Below are 16,216 nucleotides of genomic sequence, written 5' to 3' on the forward strand. Positions count from 1 at the left end.
GGGTTAAGTGTGTGGACCCAGCCGGGCTCAAATATTTTCTTTTTTTAGGAAAGTGCACCACTAATAGTTTGTCTGGTTGTGCTCCACAAACACTCATAATGGAAAAGGAAGAAAAAAAAAAGCAAGTTTCCCTTTTTGTCTTTTCGCAACCGTTTGGAAGCATAATGATATTACATATTTGACCTTACGTTTGGTTATGATCATTTTTCTGTCTTGTTGTGTAAAAAAAAGTATGACATGCAATGACTTGGAGGGTCCGGATCTGGCCCGCGGGCCTCGAGTTTGACACCTACAATGATCAGAGATTCTGGGGAAAAAAATAAAATAAAATTGCCCACGATGTTCTCGATCTCATTTAATTTCCTTCCTTCCTTCCAGGCGGCCATCGTGGTGGTGTTTAACTTTGCGATGGTGCTGCTCATCTTCCCCGCCATACTCAGCTTGGACCTCCACCGGCGCGAGGACAAGCGCTTGGATGTCTTGTGTTGCCTGTACAGTCCTTGCGCCGACCGGGTCGTTCACCTCTCCCCGCACGAGTTGTCGGACGCCGGCGAGCGGGCGCCGGCCTCGCGCCCGCGCCAGTACGCCGCCGCCGCCGCCGCCGCCGCGGCGGGATCCACCATCACCACCAGTACTCAAATCACCACCACGGTGCAGGCGTTCACGCAGTGCGACGCCGCCGGCCAGCACATCGTCACCATCCTGCCGCCGACCTCTCAAATCTCCACCAGCCCGACTTCCATCATCCTGTGTCCCACGTCGCAAGGTGAGAGGATTCAAGTTATGATCGTGAGATGATGATATTTTTTTTTTTCCGAGTGGGCAAAAATAATCAATCGTGTTTTTCCCCTCGCAGCCATCACGCCGACAGCCGCTCCCCCCGTCCGGGATCTCTACGACTCCCAGCTCTTCACTCCTACCTCCAGCTCCACCCGGGACCTCCTAGCCCAGGTGGAGGACTCCAAATTGGGCAAAAAGTGCGTCCCGCTCCCGTTCCTCCATTGGAACCTGTCCCACTTTGCCCGGGAGAAATACGCCCCGCTTCTCCTGAAGCCCAAGAGCAAAGCCGTCGTGGTCATCCTCTTCCTGGGCCTCTTGGGCCTCAGCTTGTACGGGACCACCATGGTGCACGACGGCCTCTACCTGACCGACATTGTGCCGCGCGACACCAAGGAGTACAACTTCATCGATGCCCAGTTCAAATACTTTTCCTTCTACAACATGTATCTGGTCACCATGGACGGATTTGATTACGCCCGCTCACAGAGACTTTTGATCCAGCTGCACAACGCCTTCAACTCTGTCAGATCCGTAGTCCGAGACAGCGACGGCAAACTGCCCCGGATGTGGCTGCACTACTTCCAGGACTGGCTTAGAGGTACTTTTTTTTTTTTGGGGGGGGGGGGGGGTGTCAGGGAATAGATGCTGAGGATGGACATAACAATGGCGATTTGACCCCACCAACAAAAACAAATGTTTATGGTTCAACATAGGCGTGCTTTCAAAACTAAGACCAAAAAAAAAAAAAAAATGGTCGAGTAGCAGCGAGCAGGTTTGTGGCCTAAATTTGAAGACTCCGAATCGGTTTGAACGCACGGTGCGAATTCTTGTTTGTGTATATGTGTGCCCTGCGATCAGCTGGTGATCCGTCCGGGCGGGGTGTACCCCCAAAAGTCTCCAGCTCACGTCTGACCGAATGCGACGTGTGACCAGCGCGCCACAGAACATGCTTGTATGGAATCAAGAGCACAGAATGCGAGTGGTGTCAGTTGGCGAGGGGGGGGGGGGGGCCAACGTTTTTTTTTTTCAGGTGTACTAAAGCCCTGAGGGGAATGAATGACCATTGAGGTCGGTTGGGGGGGGTGAGTGAAAGTTCATTCGCTCCGTTTACCCCCCCCCCCCCATCCACCTGGGCTCAGGGGTGGAGCAGTAGACAGATTGGGGTGGGGTCAAAGGTTATCGTTTGCATGTGCGTGTGCGTCCTCGGGCTAGGACATGTCAGAGGCCCAGTCAGGAGGAAGTAATAGCGAACAGGCCAATCAAAGCCAGCTGTCCAAATCGAGACCGAAACATGATTTTTTTTTTTTTTTTCACACCCTCACCCGAAGGCTGCTCTTATCATTTCCCCCGAAGCAGAAAATTAAAACAACTAATGATGACAAGCGCGGCCATCTTTTCACGTTCCTTTTTTTTTAACAGGTCTTCAAGCTGCTTTCGACGCAGACTGGCTGGCGGGGAGGATCACCTCGGACAGCTACCGGAACGGCACCGAGGACGGCGCCCTGGCGTACAAACTCCTCATCCAAACCGGCTCCAAGAAAGAGCCTTTTAACTACAGCCAGGTAAGAGGAGACGTCGCTTCTGTGGTTTTGCGCCGCCGACACCTCCCATCTGACAAAATGTCCCTTTGCTTAGCTGACTTCTCGCCGGCTGGTGGATGCGGAGGGTCTCATCCCCCCCGAGGTGTTTTATATTTACCTGACGGTGTGGGTCAGTAACGATCCTCTGGGCTACGCCGCCTCCCAGGCCAACTTTTATCCGCATCCCAGAGAGTGGATCCACGACAAGTACGACACGACGGGGGAGAATCTGCGCAGTGAGTCTTCAAGATTTCTCCTATTTTATCCTGTTTGCCATGCAACCATTTTTGCGTGAGAAAAACCGAAAAAAAAATACAAAAAAAAAAACATTCGGCCTCCCGTAAAAGAACACATTATGTTTTAAACACACAGAAAAAATATTTCTACTGTAAAAAAAAAAAGCAAGAAATGCATCCATCCGTCTCCTCACGAGGGTCGCGGGTGGGCTGGAGCCTATCCCAGCGGTCATTGGGCGAGAGGCGGGCGACGCAATCAACTGGTTGCCAGCCAATCGCAGGGCACAAATTGACCAAAAAGAAAACCTTTATTCGTCTCGCAATGGAGAAATTCCCAATTCACAGCAGCAAAGTTATGAACGGAAGAAGTAGAACAACAAAATATAGGAGCTGCTGTAAAGGCAGCCACTCTCGCTGCGCCGTTTTGAAGTCAAAATCACAAAAATAACACAACACAACGCATAGCACGTCATCAACTGGTTGCCAGCCAATCGCAGGGCACAAATTGACCAAAAAGAAAACCTTTATTCGTCCCGCAATGGAAAAATTCCCAATTCACAGCATCAAAGTTATGAACGGAAGAAGTAGAACAACAAAATATAGGAGCTGCTGTAAAGGCAGCCACTCTCGCTGCGCCGTTTTGAAGTCAAAATCACAAAAATAACACGACACAACACGTAGGACGTCATCAACTGGTTGCCAGCCAATCGCAGGGCACAAATTGACCAAAAAGAAAACCTTTATTCGTCTCGCAATGGAGAAATTCCCAATCCACAGCAGCAAAGTTATGAACGGAAGAAGTAGAACAACAAAATATAGGAGCTGCTGTAAAGGCAGCCACTCTCGCGGCGCCATTTTGAAATCAAAATCACAAAAATAACACAACACAACACATAGGACGTCATTGCGGGATTGATCTTAACTATAGATGCTCCAATAAATATCGATATAGCGCTCACATCCCGGCCTATTTCGCGTCTTTGCAGTTCCGGCCGCGGAGCCCCTGGACTTTGCTCAGTTCCCGTACTACCTGAACGGGCTACGGCAAGCCGGCGACTTTGTGGAAGCCATTGAGAGCGTGCGGGCCATCTGCGACGAGTTCAGCCGCAAGGGCCTGTTCAACTACCCCAACGGATACCCGTTCCTGTTCTGGGAGCAGTACATCGGCCTGCGACATTGGTTCCTCCTGGCCATCAGCGTGGTGCTGGCCTGCACCTTCCTGGTTTGCGCTCTGCTCCTGCTCAACCCGTGGACCGCCGGCATCATTGTGAGTCCACCTCTGCGTCTTGAATGTTTCCCACCTTTTCCTCCCGCTCGTCATCCTCCTCCCCATTTGCACAGCTCAATAATGTCGTGCAACGGGCGGGCGGTGGGGACGGGGGGGGCTTTTGCGGTGCGCACACACACACACATCCGCGGGACCTTTGTCATTCTAATGCCTCCGAAAAGGGAATGCGAAAGAGCGAGAAAGACTCTAGCTCCAACTCCATCACTGCTTTTGTCAGAGGGGAGAACGAGAGGCTCGGGGGACAGGACGGATCCGCCCAGTCGCGACCTTGGCCCGCTCGACCCATCCATCAGAGAGATGTGGGAGCCAGAAAAAGAGAGGACAGTCCTGAGTTGTTAGAAAACGTTTCACAATCAAGCTGGTGACCCCCCACCCCCTCCCATCCACAAATGTGTGTCCACACCCGGTTGAGGGGGGTGGGCTGGACCACAAGAACTGTTGCAGTTTCTGCTGGAATGTGTTTAATTGGACTGAAAGTAGACACACACACACACAAGCGCATGCAGTCGCCGCGCATCCGCCCGCCTATGGAAGCTTTCAGTCAGCCTGTATGTGGTCGAGCAGTAAAAACGGCTTTTATCATTTTGCAATGTAACCGTGCCCCCAGCGAGAAGACCCCGGCGCCATCAAAAGCTCTCAGGAACTGCCTTCATGTCCATGGGAGGGGGGGGGGGGGGGTCGTTTATTTACGCGTCAAAGTAGCTCACATGCTTTTACGACATTTCGCAAAACAAATCGCAACCAGAATATTAAAAAAATATATCCTTCACGTTTTGTAGCCATCTGCAGACGTGCCTGTGCCTTTAAGAGGCGGGGCCCGGTGGGGTGTGCACGATACCTGTTTGTGAGTGTGTCGTCTGAAAAGTGCGTGCAACAAAAAGTGGAGACTGTGGCTGGAATTACAGTGAATCCTGCCCCCCCCCCGAAAAAAACACAATGCCACCGATATAAACGGCAGACAGTTCAACATGAGGAGAGCTATTGTCTCACTTTCTGTCAATCATTACGAGGAAAAGCAAGAAGCACGGTTGGGATGGAGAAGTATTAGCCCAAGGGCGGGTAATTTGATGCCCACACCGCCGTGACCCCCGAGGTCAAAGATTGTGTGGGGTGAAAAGGCAAAAAAGAGCTCAAGTCAGTCCCTCACGTCACCTTTAATCTTTCACGCCGTCTTGCTTCCACGCTTTCATCGGCCGGTTTCCTTCAACACAACCCCCCCTTTATTTTATTCCCTGTGTGTCTTCAGGTGTTTATCCTGGCCATGATGACGGTGGAGCTTTTCGGTATCATGGGTTTGATCGGCATCAAGCTGAGCGCCATCCCCGTGGTCATCCTCATCGCCTCGGTGGGCATCGGAGTGGAATTCACTGTTCACATTGCGCTGGTGAGTCCACGTCGGAAGGATTTTGGCTGCGCGGTGGTGCGCGCGCCTTCTGCCTCGAGCCACTAGTTGGCGTTCTGAGGATGTGAGCGCTACACCAGAACAATGGCCAAAGAAAAGATACCCACAGATTGTTAATCCCCCCCCCCCCCAATTTTCAATCAAGGAAATTCCATCCAGTGCCCGTCCCTATTTGAAATCACCTCGTTTCACATATAGGACACCATCCTGTAACTCTATAGGCACCCCCCCCCCACCCCCGTAAAAAAACCACAAATCTAGGAATTCCGACGAGTGCCAAGCCTCGCCACCACAAGCGCGAGTTTTGTGCAATCGGCAAGATTTGCAATTCATTTCTCCTTTCCACCTTTTCCCACCCCCACACCCTTACCCCGCTTTTCTGCGGCAGGGCTTCCTGACAGCCATTGGCAGCAGAAACAAGCGCTCGGCCGTGGCTCTGGAGCATATGTTTGCCCCGGTGGTCGACGGCGCCATTTCCACCCTGCTGGGCGTTCTCATGCTGGCGGGCTCCGAGTTTGACTTCATTATGAGGTGAGATGCGAGTGTGTATGTGTGTGTGTGGGGGGGGGGGGGCTCTGAGATGGCGATTGTAAAAGTCCAGATAGTTGTGTCAAGAAAAGCGAAGTACCCATTCAGCTCCTAGCAAAAGTGACAAGTCAAAACAAGTACTTAACAATCCCGTAAAGCGAAATCTGATTTTTTTTTTCCCAAAAAAAATAATTGCCGAAAACATGTGCAAAGAGTTTGACGGCGTTTCAGTTTTCCTGATTTTGGGGAAGGCAGTGGCTAAAATGAACGTCATTGCTTTCATTCACATCAGAGGTTATCCAGCGCAATTGTGATTTACTCAGTTATGATGACTAGCCCAAAACCTATTAACTCGTTCACTCCCAAAGACGGTTTTAAACGTCTTTTCAGACTTGGTCCAGAATTGGCTGGGATTGAATAAATTAACTGGTGAGCGAGCGAGTGGGGTATAGTCCAGCATGTTGCTTGTCGGAATCGGCAGGCATGAGAGAGATGTTCGACGAACTTGCTTCCATCATTTGATAAACGCTGTGACTTTTTTTTTTTGTTCAGCATTCAAATTTGACGAGTTTGTTAAAACCACTATTCTGTGTGGTGTGATTTAAAAAAAGATGCTCGAAATTAACCCTTTCATGCGCAAATTTTGATAACCTATAACCTGATAAGCTGTCCGCTGTAGTAACCGCTCTACCTGAAAGGATTAATAATGAAAAGATGTTAAAAAAATGCAGCACGCTTCGGGTCCCCCCCCCCCCAAATGTAAGGAGCAAAAGTAAAAAGTTATCATAAAAATAAATACTTAAGCACAGTACACACCCAAACAATCTGTTACTGGACAAATACTTTGCGACTTCCCACCACTGGTGTGCATCTGCTACTGTGTGCGCAACACCGTCCGTGTGTTTACCTTCAGAGATTGTTTCGTTTGACGTCGGTGTGGTGTTGAGCCACAGTTGTCTTGCCTCCCCCCCTCTCTCGGTAGGAGGCCTTGTGGGGGGGGGGTCGGTTTAGCATGCGGGTGGCAATGTTCTACCCCTATTTACGCACTCAGTCATACAGAGACACAGCAACAAACATGCACCTGGTTCTGTCACTCTGAACACACACACTCAAACACACACACACACACACACACACACACACACGCATCCATCTCTCCGACCTCAAAACACACAACAAATGGGGAAAACATCAAGGGTATGTTAGCAGCTGCTCGTAAACATGCAGTGTTCTCCTACCCACTGGGTGGTGTCTCTCCTTCTCAGACACACACACCCGCACACACACACACACACACACGGGAAAATTTCCGATCATCTGTTTGGTGCTCCCCACCTCCGCAGTGGGTGCCATAGTTTAAAAAAAAAAAAAGGAGTGGGCTAAATTAGATTTGATTGTGCTTGGGCCACCAACAGACATGGACGCCCCCGCGTTTGTGTGTGTGCACCCGTTTTCTACCAGTGTTTCATGGTCAGAGTGGGGAGAAAAAAAAGAAGAAGGCAAATAGCTCAATGTTTTTCAGTTGAATGTGGTCTCCCCGGCCCAGAATCCAAAACCACAACCTTGAGCTCACAGACTGCGAGCGGGGGCCTCCTTGACATAAAAAGCACAGTTTTTTTCTGCAGAAAAGGAAGGCAAGGGAGGGACGAGAGAGAAGAAAGGAGGAGATGTGCTCGGAGGTTGGCCTCCTTGCATCCAGATGGAGAGGAAAAGGTGTATACATGTACCCACTTATCACGCTCCAGATGCATAGCGGAGAAAGCCGCAATATTGAGAGAACATTTCTTGCCGCTAACACGTTTTAAACATATTCAAATAACACACTTTTTAATTAGTTCTCCAAATAGGAGGCAAAGCTGTTTATTTGTCACTCACAGTTGACACACAAAGCAAAAGCGAATCAAGCATTGGAAATGGAAACAACCAAACTGTGTCATTCTGTCGAAGGAAAGCCTACTAGCTTTATGCTAACATATAATGGGAAACACCATAGACAGGCTAAGGGAAATTAGCATAGGTATGATGGGAAACTTTCAAATACCTTACATCTGACCTGAGCAAGCAACACATACCAAATTTGTTTTAAAAATGACAGAACACTATCGTTTGCGTTTCTTTTCGAGAAGTGAGACAAATTGGTCTGGGTATCTTTGTTGGAGGTCTTGTGGTTCGGCGGATGGGGCAGGGCTGGAGCTGACTAGCCAGAGGAGGGGAAATAAACTGCGGTAAACATCTCCTGGCCTTGTAATACGCTGAGTAAACAGCACGCCTAATTCGGCACATTCAGTCCGTAGCCGGCGCGTGTATACACACACACACACACACACACACACACTGATCCCACATACATGTAAACACCCCCCTGCCCTCATTCTCACTCATGACTCCCCAGACCCAGACGGCAAATGGAAGAGATTAAAGTTTAGCTAAACAACAGAATTCCGAAGAGCGAGACGCCGTTGGAGGTCCCCGCTGACGTCGCTGTCGCGCTGGCTCACCTCGGTCTCACCGTTCCGCATATGTGCCTGCCTCCCTCGCCTGCTCGTTCCGAAGACATTTTTATTAGGAGGCTTGATGACACAGCACGTGACATGTGATGTCAGCTTGGCTTTGAATAAGCATCGCCGCAAAGCGCTCGAAAGATTTCTGGTTGTGTGCACTTTTAATGGGAGGGGAAGCTGCAGGAAAAGAGGCCAAAAATTCAGATGTAAGGATGTAAGACTCACTCCAATGGCATAGAAAATGGGTAGATGGATACATTTCACAAACTCTAAATTCCATTGGTGTAAATTTGTGTGTGAATGGTCGTTTGTATTTTAAGAGCCTTGTGATTGGCTGGTGGTACCTGCAACTCCAGTAAGGACAAACAAACTGGACGGAAATGTAGTATGACCCTCAGAGAACAGGATGCTAAATATCAATAATGTTCGTAGCTTGTTTCCACATACTCTCTCTCGCTCCCTACTTTCTGCTAGTATTTAAGCGATCTCTCTAATTTTCTCTGGAGTTCTTTCTTGTGGCGTGCGCACCCCCGCCCTCCCTCCGTTAGCCCTGCCTTGATGCACGCAACACACACACAAAAAAAAGGCTCCTCCCCAGAACCAGCTGTCTGGTGTTGTAACAACACTGACCTGCGAGGGGCAGCATTGTGCCACAGTTTAGACGAAGAGTAGGAGAATGGACAAGGCTAGGCTAATTGTTAGCTTATTTGGTAACGAGTGCTTAGTTAGTTAGAGATTGCGTAATCCCGAATATTGCTGCATGTATATCCTGCTTTAATGTCCCTCACCTCTTGCCTCCTCAGGTATTTTTTTGCCGTGCTGGCCATCCTGACCGTTCTGGGAATGCTTAACGGCTTGGTCCTGCTCCCGGTCCTCCTCTCCATGCTGGGCCCCCCTGCCGAGCAGCCGCTGCCCGACGACGGCAGCTGCCCGGCAGCGCCTTCGCCCGAGCCGCCTCTCCCTCCGCCTATGGGTCACCACGGTTACTTCGCGGACCACCACGACCCACGCTGGGCTTTCTCCGAGACATCCGACTCGGAATATTACACCGAGATGACGAGCACGTCGGGGATCGGCGAGGAGGATTACAAGTCCGGCGACCGCAGCGCGTACAGCGTGCCGCCGGCGACCTCGCACATTCTGCTGGAAGCCAGCAAGAATCCCAGCTTCCCGAAACTGACGGTACGCATGATGACACACGCGTACCCTCGATCATTTATTATCATTCCAACTTCGGTTAATCAAATTCAGGACATCTATGAAACTATGTATGATATTCCTCGTGCGACGTTCTGTACCTTGAAATTCGATCATGGTACCAGTGTTACGTGGCTGTAAAATATTTTGAAAATCTTTCGTTAAAAGTTGTATTTTCTGGGATAGGTGGTGAGGCCACCGAGGGAAACCGGAGCACGGATAGAACCGCCAAATGACTCATCCCATAATGCTCAGTCGCCATTGAGCTCTCAGGTGACATGCTGGGATGGACCCAAGAGGGACCAGCAGCAGCCAAGACCACAAAACTTACCTGGAGACAAAGCTCACCAGCCTTGGCGGACTTACCAGAGTGGCCCCAGGCTACAGAGCGGTCGAGGGCCTCAGCCAAACAGGACTAAAGGGCCAGCCAACTATGGCAATTCCGTAGCCGGTGGGCCCGTCACCATGGTGACGGCCACAGCCTCCGTGACGGTGGCCGTGCACCCGACCCTGCCGGGGTCGACGTTTCAGGGCTACATGCACGAAGGCTTCGACGCGGACACTGAATCGGACTGTTTTGAGGCCACTAAGAGGACTAAGTTTTACTCGTGCAAGAGAGACTCTTTAGAGCTGCAGGATGCGGAATGTCAACAGGATCAGATGACGCAACCGACCAGACAAGGTGAGAGATTTTTTTTTCCTTTGGAGCCGTGGCACATGTTTTACACTCCCGAAAAATCTCGCAAAACACCACTGAAGGAAAACGTCACCAAAACTGACTGCGCGGCTAATTTATGTACCTTCTGCCATCTAGTGGTAGAACTTTTAATTGTTCTGCCTGTCAATATACGTCACCGGCATAGATGGTGAGCCAAAGACCTTTTCGCAAATGTAATTCACTCTTCTCTCATGTTTTTCAGGCGGGTCCTGAATCCAGGCGACCAGAGTGTCAGACTCCTCCGCACACCCGTCCTCTGGAAATTGTACATAGACGCCACATAGGGATTTATTTGAAGGACAATATGTAAATCTATGAGTATATATTTTAATACAAGAAAAGAGGGAAGCTATTTAAAAGAGCACTGTGTAACGTTGGGTATACTCGTGTCATTTTTTTTAAAATTTTTTTTGCAGGGGGGTTTTGTTTTGTTTCCTGGGCTCCCTGCATAGTGTATAGAATGAGAAGAATAATGTGCTATATGTACAAAATGTCCACACAGAGTGAGATCCTATTAAGATATTAGGTTATTGAACATACATGGTCAGTGTTTTATTTGTATTATTACCGTATGATTTTTTTTTTTTTTTTTTGCTGCTACACAAAGTCATTTTAAGTGATTTGCCTTAAAAAAATGCAGTATCCCCTCTTCCTCCCCCTTCATGCCACACACACACACACACACGCATGCACGCACGCATACACAATAGATTGTACTGTGAGATCAAAAAGATTTCTTAACAATGTGCCTTCATGGTTATTGTCAACGCAGCATCCAGAGTTCAGTATTAAGTCCTTTGCAGTTTTGTCTACTTGAAGGTTTTGTTATTTGTGGCTGCACCTCACATTTAACACAATGGGAACTATAAGGGAGTCTATTAAATCATTTGTTACCCCAATGGAGTTACTTATAAGCTATTATTGACATTTGACAGCCGCTCTGTTTTTGTTGTTGTTGTTATTGTTGTTGTTTTTCCACTTGATTTCCTCCCCAGTTCGTACATTACAGAAATGGTCTCGTCACTGCCAGTGCCATTTGCAGGGAAGATCTTTTCTATGTCTTTCAAGTGGCAGCTTTGGTTGATTTACGTTACTTTTTTTTTTTAAACAAGAAAAGAAAAAGAAAGTGTTGAGTAGCTACTGTGCAGTTGTGGGGGAAAAAATGTCACCCTACATAACCACCTTCGGTTGGAGAAGTTTAGAGGGAGGTTGAGGGGAAGCTCGTGCATTGTTTATAGTTTAAAAAAAAAAAAAGTTAACGTCATGCCATATAAATTATTTATATTAAGATTTTATTTTTGTAGTTTGTACAGATGCTAGTATTTAGATTGAAGTTCTATTTTTAAAGAGTAAATATATATTATATATAAATATATCTATTTGTTGCTGAGTTTGATTTTTTTTCTTTTTTTTTCGTGTGTATTTAGGAAAGGGGGGGCTCATGATTATTGTTGTTGTTTTTTGTGTTGGGGCAGTTGTTGAGCAGCATGAAGGTGTCACTTTTACACCTTGTTTCTTCCTTCACAGCCCCTCCTTCGTCATTGTCCATGTCTAAAACACTGTGACTTCTGGAAACTATGCTCAAGAAAAAAAACCCTTGTGTGACCGCTATGTTCTCTCATCTGCTCTAGAAAATGAACTAACAAAAAATAAATAAATTCAATTGAAAAATTTATTTGCGTCATGGCTGTCTGTGTTTGATTTGGTTTCAGCTCCAGCTGGGGGTGAAGGGCGTTTCCCTACGCCCCTGCCCACCTGTTTCCTGTTGTCATAATCAAGCCTTTTTTTTTTTTAGACTTTTTGTTTGTCGTCTTATTGATCTTGTTTTTGCTGCTTATGCTCAAGTGCGGTTTTCCAGACCTCTCTCGTTCTTTGTTTGTAAGTATTGATTTTATTTTTGTCTGGGCTCTTGCTATTTTTCCTGTAGTTGGACTCTGGCTCGTTACGTTTATATTCTCTCCGTAACGATGACCTGGACTTTTGCTAGCTCCTTTTTTGTTCGATCTTGGTGACCAGTGTTTTCTGTTTGGACTTTGTCGGTTTTGCGTTTTAATAAAAAAAGAACAAAATAAAAATGATGCGTCTCGCAGGAGGTTGTTAGCGGTCTGCTATTGCCGCTAGCGACCAGAGCCGTTGAGATGCATCTATATTTTGTTTATTCTCATTTCAAGTTTGTTGAGCTGAAATTCACCGATTGACTCACTTACAAAAAAAGCCAGTGAAACGGTTTGTGTCAAGCGTTTCAATGTGCAAATTGCCTCACTTTTTTGTTTGACAACCTTTCATTCTTGATGTTTATTCGCAATGTCTCACTTGAGACCCTCCGCAATGGGAACAAACAAACGCAATCAGCCTAAATTCGAACCATCCGCAAACCACTTCATTCTTTCCTTCCTCACACATAAATATACAAGCATGTGCTCACACACACACACACACACACACGGGGCCCACCTGTGTAGATGAAAGGTTGAAACTGTAAATTCCTGTCCTCCTCATACAACAGCAGCACATTTGTCTGCATCTGATAGCGTCCTCGTCATCATCCGACGCTTGAAAGAAACCTCAAACGCGACGCATTATCGAAGCGAGCAAATGTTCAATTATTGGTACAGGATTTGGTTCTGCCCCAGCTAGTCCCAATATGTCTGCCTTGAGGTGCCAGTCTTGTTTTTCAAACTGTAAAAACACATCAAGACATTTATGCCTTTCTTTGAGTTTTTTTTTCTTTGTTTCTGTTGCCGTCACGTTGTTTTGTGTTTGCCATTTGGTTTTTTTTTGTTTTGTTACTTTTGGTTTCTTGTGTTTTTAATTTAGTTTTTCCAGTCTACCACATCAAGTTTGTTTTTGGTTCATTTGGTTCAGTACAGCCTACTTCTCCTGCTTTTTGGTTTCACCACCATCACGCAACATGGCATCCCTCCCCTCCATCTTCTTGTTTTGTGGCCTCCTTGAGTCCTTCCTTCCTTGCTTTTCTTCATAGAATTCTTGTTTCCTTCCTTCCATCTTCCCATCTGTCATCCATCCTTTCTACCTTGCCTCTATTTTTTTCTTCATCCTTACTTCCTTGCATTCCTTTGCTACACTAGATCAAATCTGTTCTTGCTTCCTTCATTGCATCATCCTTCATTCCTTGCTTGCATCTTTGCTTCCCTTTTTTTCCCCCTTCCGTCTAGCCTTATTTCCTACTTTTCATATCATCATCCACCCTCACTTCATACCTTATTTCCTTCCTTAAATACGTTCATCTAAAATGCATGTGCTTTTCTTTTCTGTTGGCACACAATACATCATGTCACAACATAAAGCATATGTTGGGGTGGGGGGGGGGGGGGGGGTATTGCAGATAACACTGCTGACCTGACGTTGTGAAGGTGAGGTGAACAAAAGAGCGAACTTGTGATCTGTTGATGTCGTGAGTGTGCGTGTGCGCCCCGCTAAGTGGGTGGCCTGGATGGGCTGCCATTGTTGGCTGAATTCAATAGGGCTGATTAGTAAAGAAAAGTGTGTGGTTAGGAGTGTGTTGAAAGACATTGCAGCGGTGTTTGTGTGCTTGTATATTTTTTTGCACCGAGCAAGCGGCACGAAAGACAAAGAATGTCGGAATTGGAAGGAAAGCAGACTGGAGGGTGACATATCAGGTATTCTCATTAACAGCTTTCCCGTTGAATATGAACAAATTCATTTCATTGATTAAAAAGTATGACTTCATTTTTGTTCACTTCTTTTTTCTGATGGCTAGCGCTTTGGTAAATCAAAACCCAAGTGCTGTGTGATGCTAACGTCATAAAGAGCAACCTTAGCTTGCGACAACAGTCAAAAAGTCATTACACATTAATTTTACTGATTAAAACATCAGTTTCGCCCGCACCCATCACTCTAGTAGAAAAAAGCTGATTAATATTGAACTAATTATGACTTTGGTAATATTGATTTATAAATGGCTAATTCAAACGAAGATAAATTAGAGCTTGGACCATGCTAATGTTGACCGTGCTAATGTTGATGATCTACATGTACTGTATGTATGTATGGTCAGTCATTTAGTTGAAACAGAATTTTTTTCATTACATACAGTAAACAAAGAATGATTTTCATACCAAATAAATGTAATTTAAAGCCATGAATCAATTATGATAGGAATCACTGCTTTTGACTGATTACAAACTAGTGTGTGGTGAGAAATCATCAGGTGTGCCGAGGGAAAAAAAAATCAAATCTCATTAGTTGGTCCAAAAATGATTTACTTGCAACAAATAATTGAACTTTGTTCAATCTATGCCAGTGATGTATAGTGACAGGCACAGGAGTTAAATGTTAATCCACTAGAGGACTTGGGGGTGAATAATCAAATGATGTACTGTATTGACACTTGGTGACGCACCACAATCGTTTCTCTAACGCAAAATATGTTTTTCTAATGTCAAATATTTTCTCTGCCACGGCAAACGTTTGTTCGTATGTGCTATGACTATCAACATTGCGGCTTTTTCAGTCTTTCTTCATCACGTTCCAGCTCAACTTTTCTGCTCTTTTTGATTTGACACATTCTCCCGCTCAATCATAAAATTCCCTTGTTTTGTTTTTCGGCTCTTGTGATTGCACTCTTGCAAACTCGTCTAATCATCAGAGGAAGGAGTGAAATCAATATATACTGAAACCGGCATAACAGATGTGTTTGTAATTGACATCCTACGCATACGTGTGTGTGTGCGCGTGTGGATATTCCTTGGCTGCAAGGAGAAGAAGAAGAAGGAGGAGGAGGAGGAATCCAGCAATCATGTAGACAGGCAGGAGGGCCGGTGCAGAGTAAACATGTTTTAAATAAACAGGAAGCGGCGTAATGCCCTTTTAATTGATTCATTCTGTGCATGGCTGTTTACAGAAGAATCTAAGTATGAGAGGGCCTCGGTGTTTTGAAGCGCTTTGTTTAGTTCAAACCATAACACTCCGAGGGCCAGGCCTGACGCTGGATATGAGAGGGAAAAATTCAAGATTAGATATCACTCCCACTTCTGAAATACTCTCATGCACACTACCAAAGCGCTCTCAGACACTACTGAAACACCGGCCCTCGGTCATTTTCAATGTGTATTTCAGTCTGGTGTGTGACCTCTTAATTAGTGAGTGAGTGAAAAAATGTGAGTCTTTTAGGTGCGTGTGTATAAGCGGACAAAATGGTGGTCATGTGTTCATGAGTGTTTCAGTAGTGTTTGAGAGTATTCTAGTCGTGTGTGTGTACAAGCATTTTATTAGTGGGTAGGAGCAAATTTCTGTGGTGTGTGTTTCGGTTGTGAAGGTGAGCCAAAATCTTGAGTGGTGTGTGTGAGAGCTTTTCAGAAGGCTGCAAAAAAAAAAAAGTGTGTGAGAGATTGTTTTAGTTTCATTCATTCATTCATCTTCCTAACCGCTTGATCCTCACTAGGGTCGCGGGGGGTGCTGGAGCCTATCCCAGCTGTCTCCGGGCAGTAGGCGGGGGACACCCTGAATCGGTTGCCAGCCAATCGCAGGGCACACAGAAACGAACAACCATTCGCACTCACACTCACACCTAGGGACAATTTAGAGTGTTCAATCAGGCTGCCATGCATGTTTTTTTGGAATGTGGGAGGAAACCGGAGCACCCGGAGAAAACCCACCCAGGCCCGGGGAGAACATGCAAACTCCACACAGGGAGGCCGGAGCTGGAATCGAACCCGGTACCTCTGCACTGTGAAGCCGACGTGCTAACCACTGGGCTACCGGGCCGCCCCTGTTTTAGTTTCATGCTTGAGCAAAAAAAATGTCTGTAGTGTGTCAGAGCATTTCAATTTGTCTATGTGTGAGTGTTTTGGTCGTGTGTGTGAGAACATTTCAGGAATGTTTCATTAGTGGGAGAGCATTTTAGTTGAGTATATGAGTGATAAGAACAATTTACCAGTGGTTGAGTATGGGTGAGTCGTGAGTACCAGTATCGGTATCGACGCATCATTTTCAGGTAACGGTT

General features: G+C 46.7%; 1 protein-coding gene across 1 annotated transcript in view; it reads left to right on the forward strand.

Moving 5' to 3' along the window:
- ptch2 (patched 2) overlaps positions 1-11,384 on the forward strand; it is a 52,073-nt gene extending 40,689 nt beyond the window's left edge. The window contains exons 14-23 of the mRNA XM_052087257.1: positions 379-766; positions 857-1,378; positions 2,200-2,342; positions 2,416-2,596; positions 3,583-3,863; positions 5,131-5,268; positions 5,675-5,817; positions 9,119-9,497; positions 9,699-10,194; positions 10,433-11,384. Of these exons, the coding sequence (XP_051943217.1) occupies positions 379-766; positions 857-1,378; positions 2,200-2,342; positions 2,416-2,596; positions 3,583-3,863; positions 5,131-5,268; positions 5,675-5,817; positions 9,119-9,497; positions 9,699-10,194; positions 10,433-10,443 (2,682 nt within the window). The 3' untranslated portion in view covers positions 10,444-11,384. The remainder of the gene's footprint in view (positions 1-378; positions 767-856; positions 1,379-2,199; positions 2,343-2,415; positions 2,597-3,582; positions 3,864-5,130; positions 5,269-5,674; positions 5,818-9,118; positions 9,498-9,698; positions 10,195-10,432) is intronic.
- The last annotated feature ends 4,832 nt before the right edge of the window (positions 11,385-16,216 follow it).

The sequence above is a fragment of the Hippocampus zosterae genome, chromosome 15, assembly GCF_025434085.1.
Source record: "Hippocampus zosterae strain Florida chromosome 15, ASM2543408v3, whole genome shotgun sequence".
Classification (NCBI taxonomy): domain Eukaryota; kingdom Metazoa; phylum Chordata; class Actinopteri; order Syngnathiformes; family Syngnathidae; genus Hippocampus; species Hippocampus zosterae.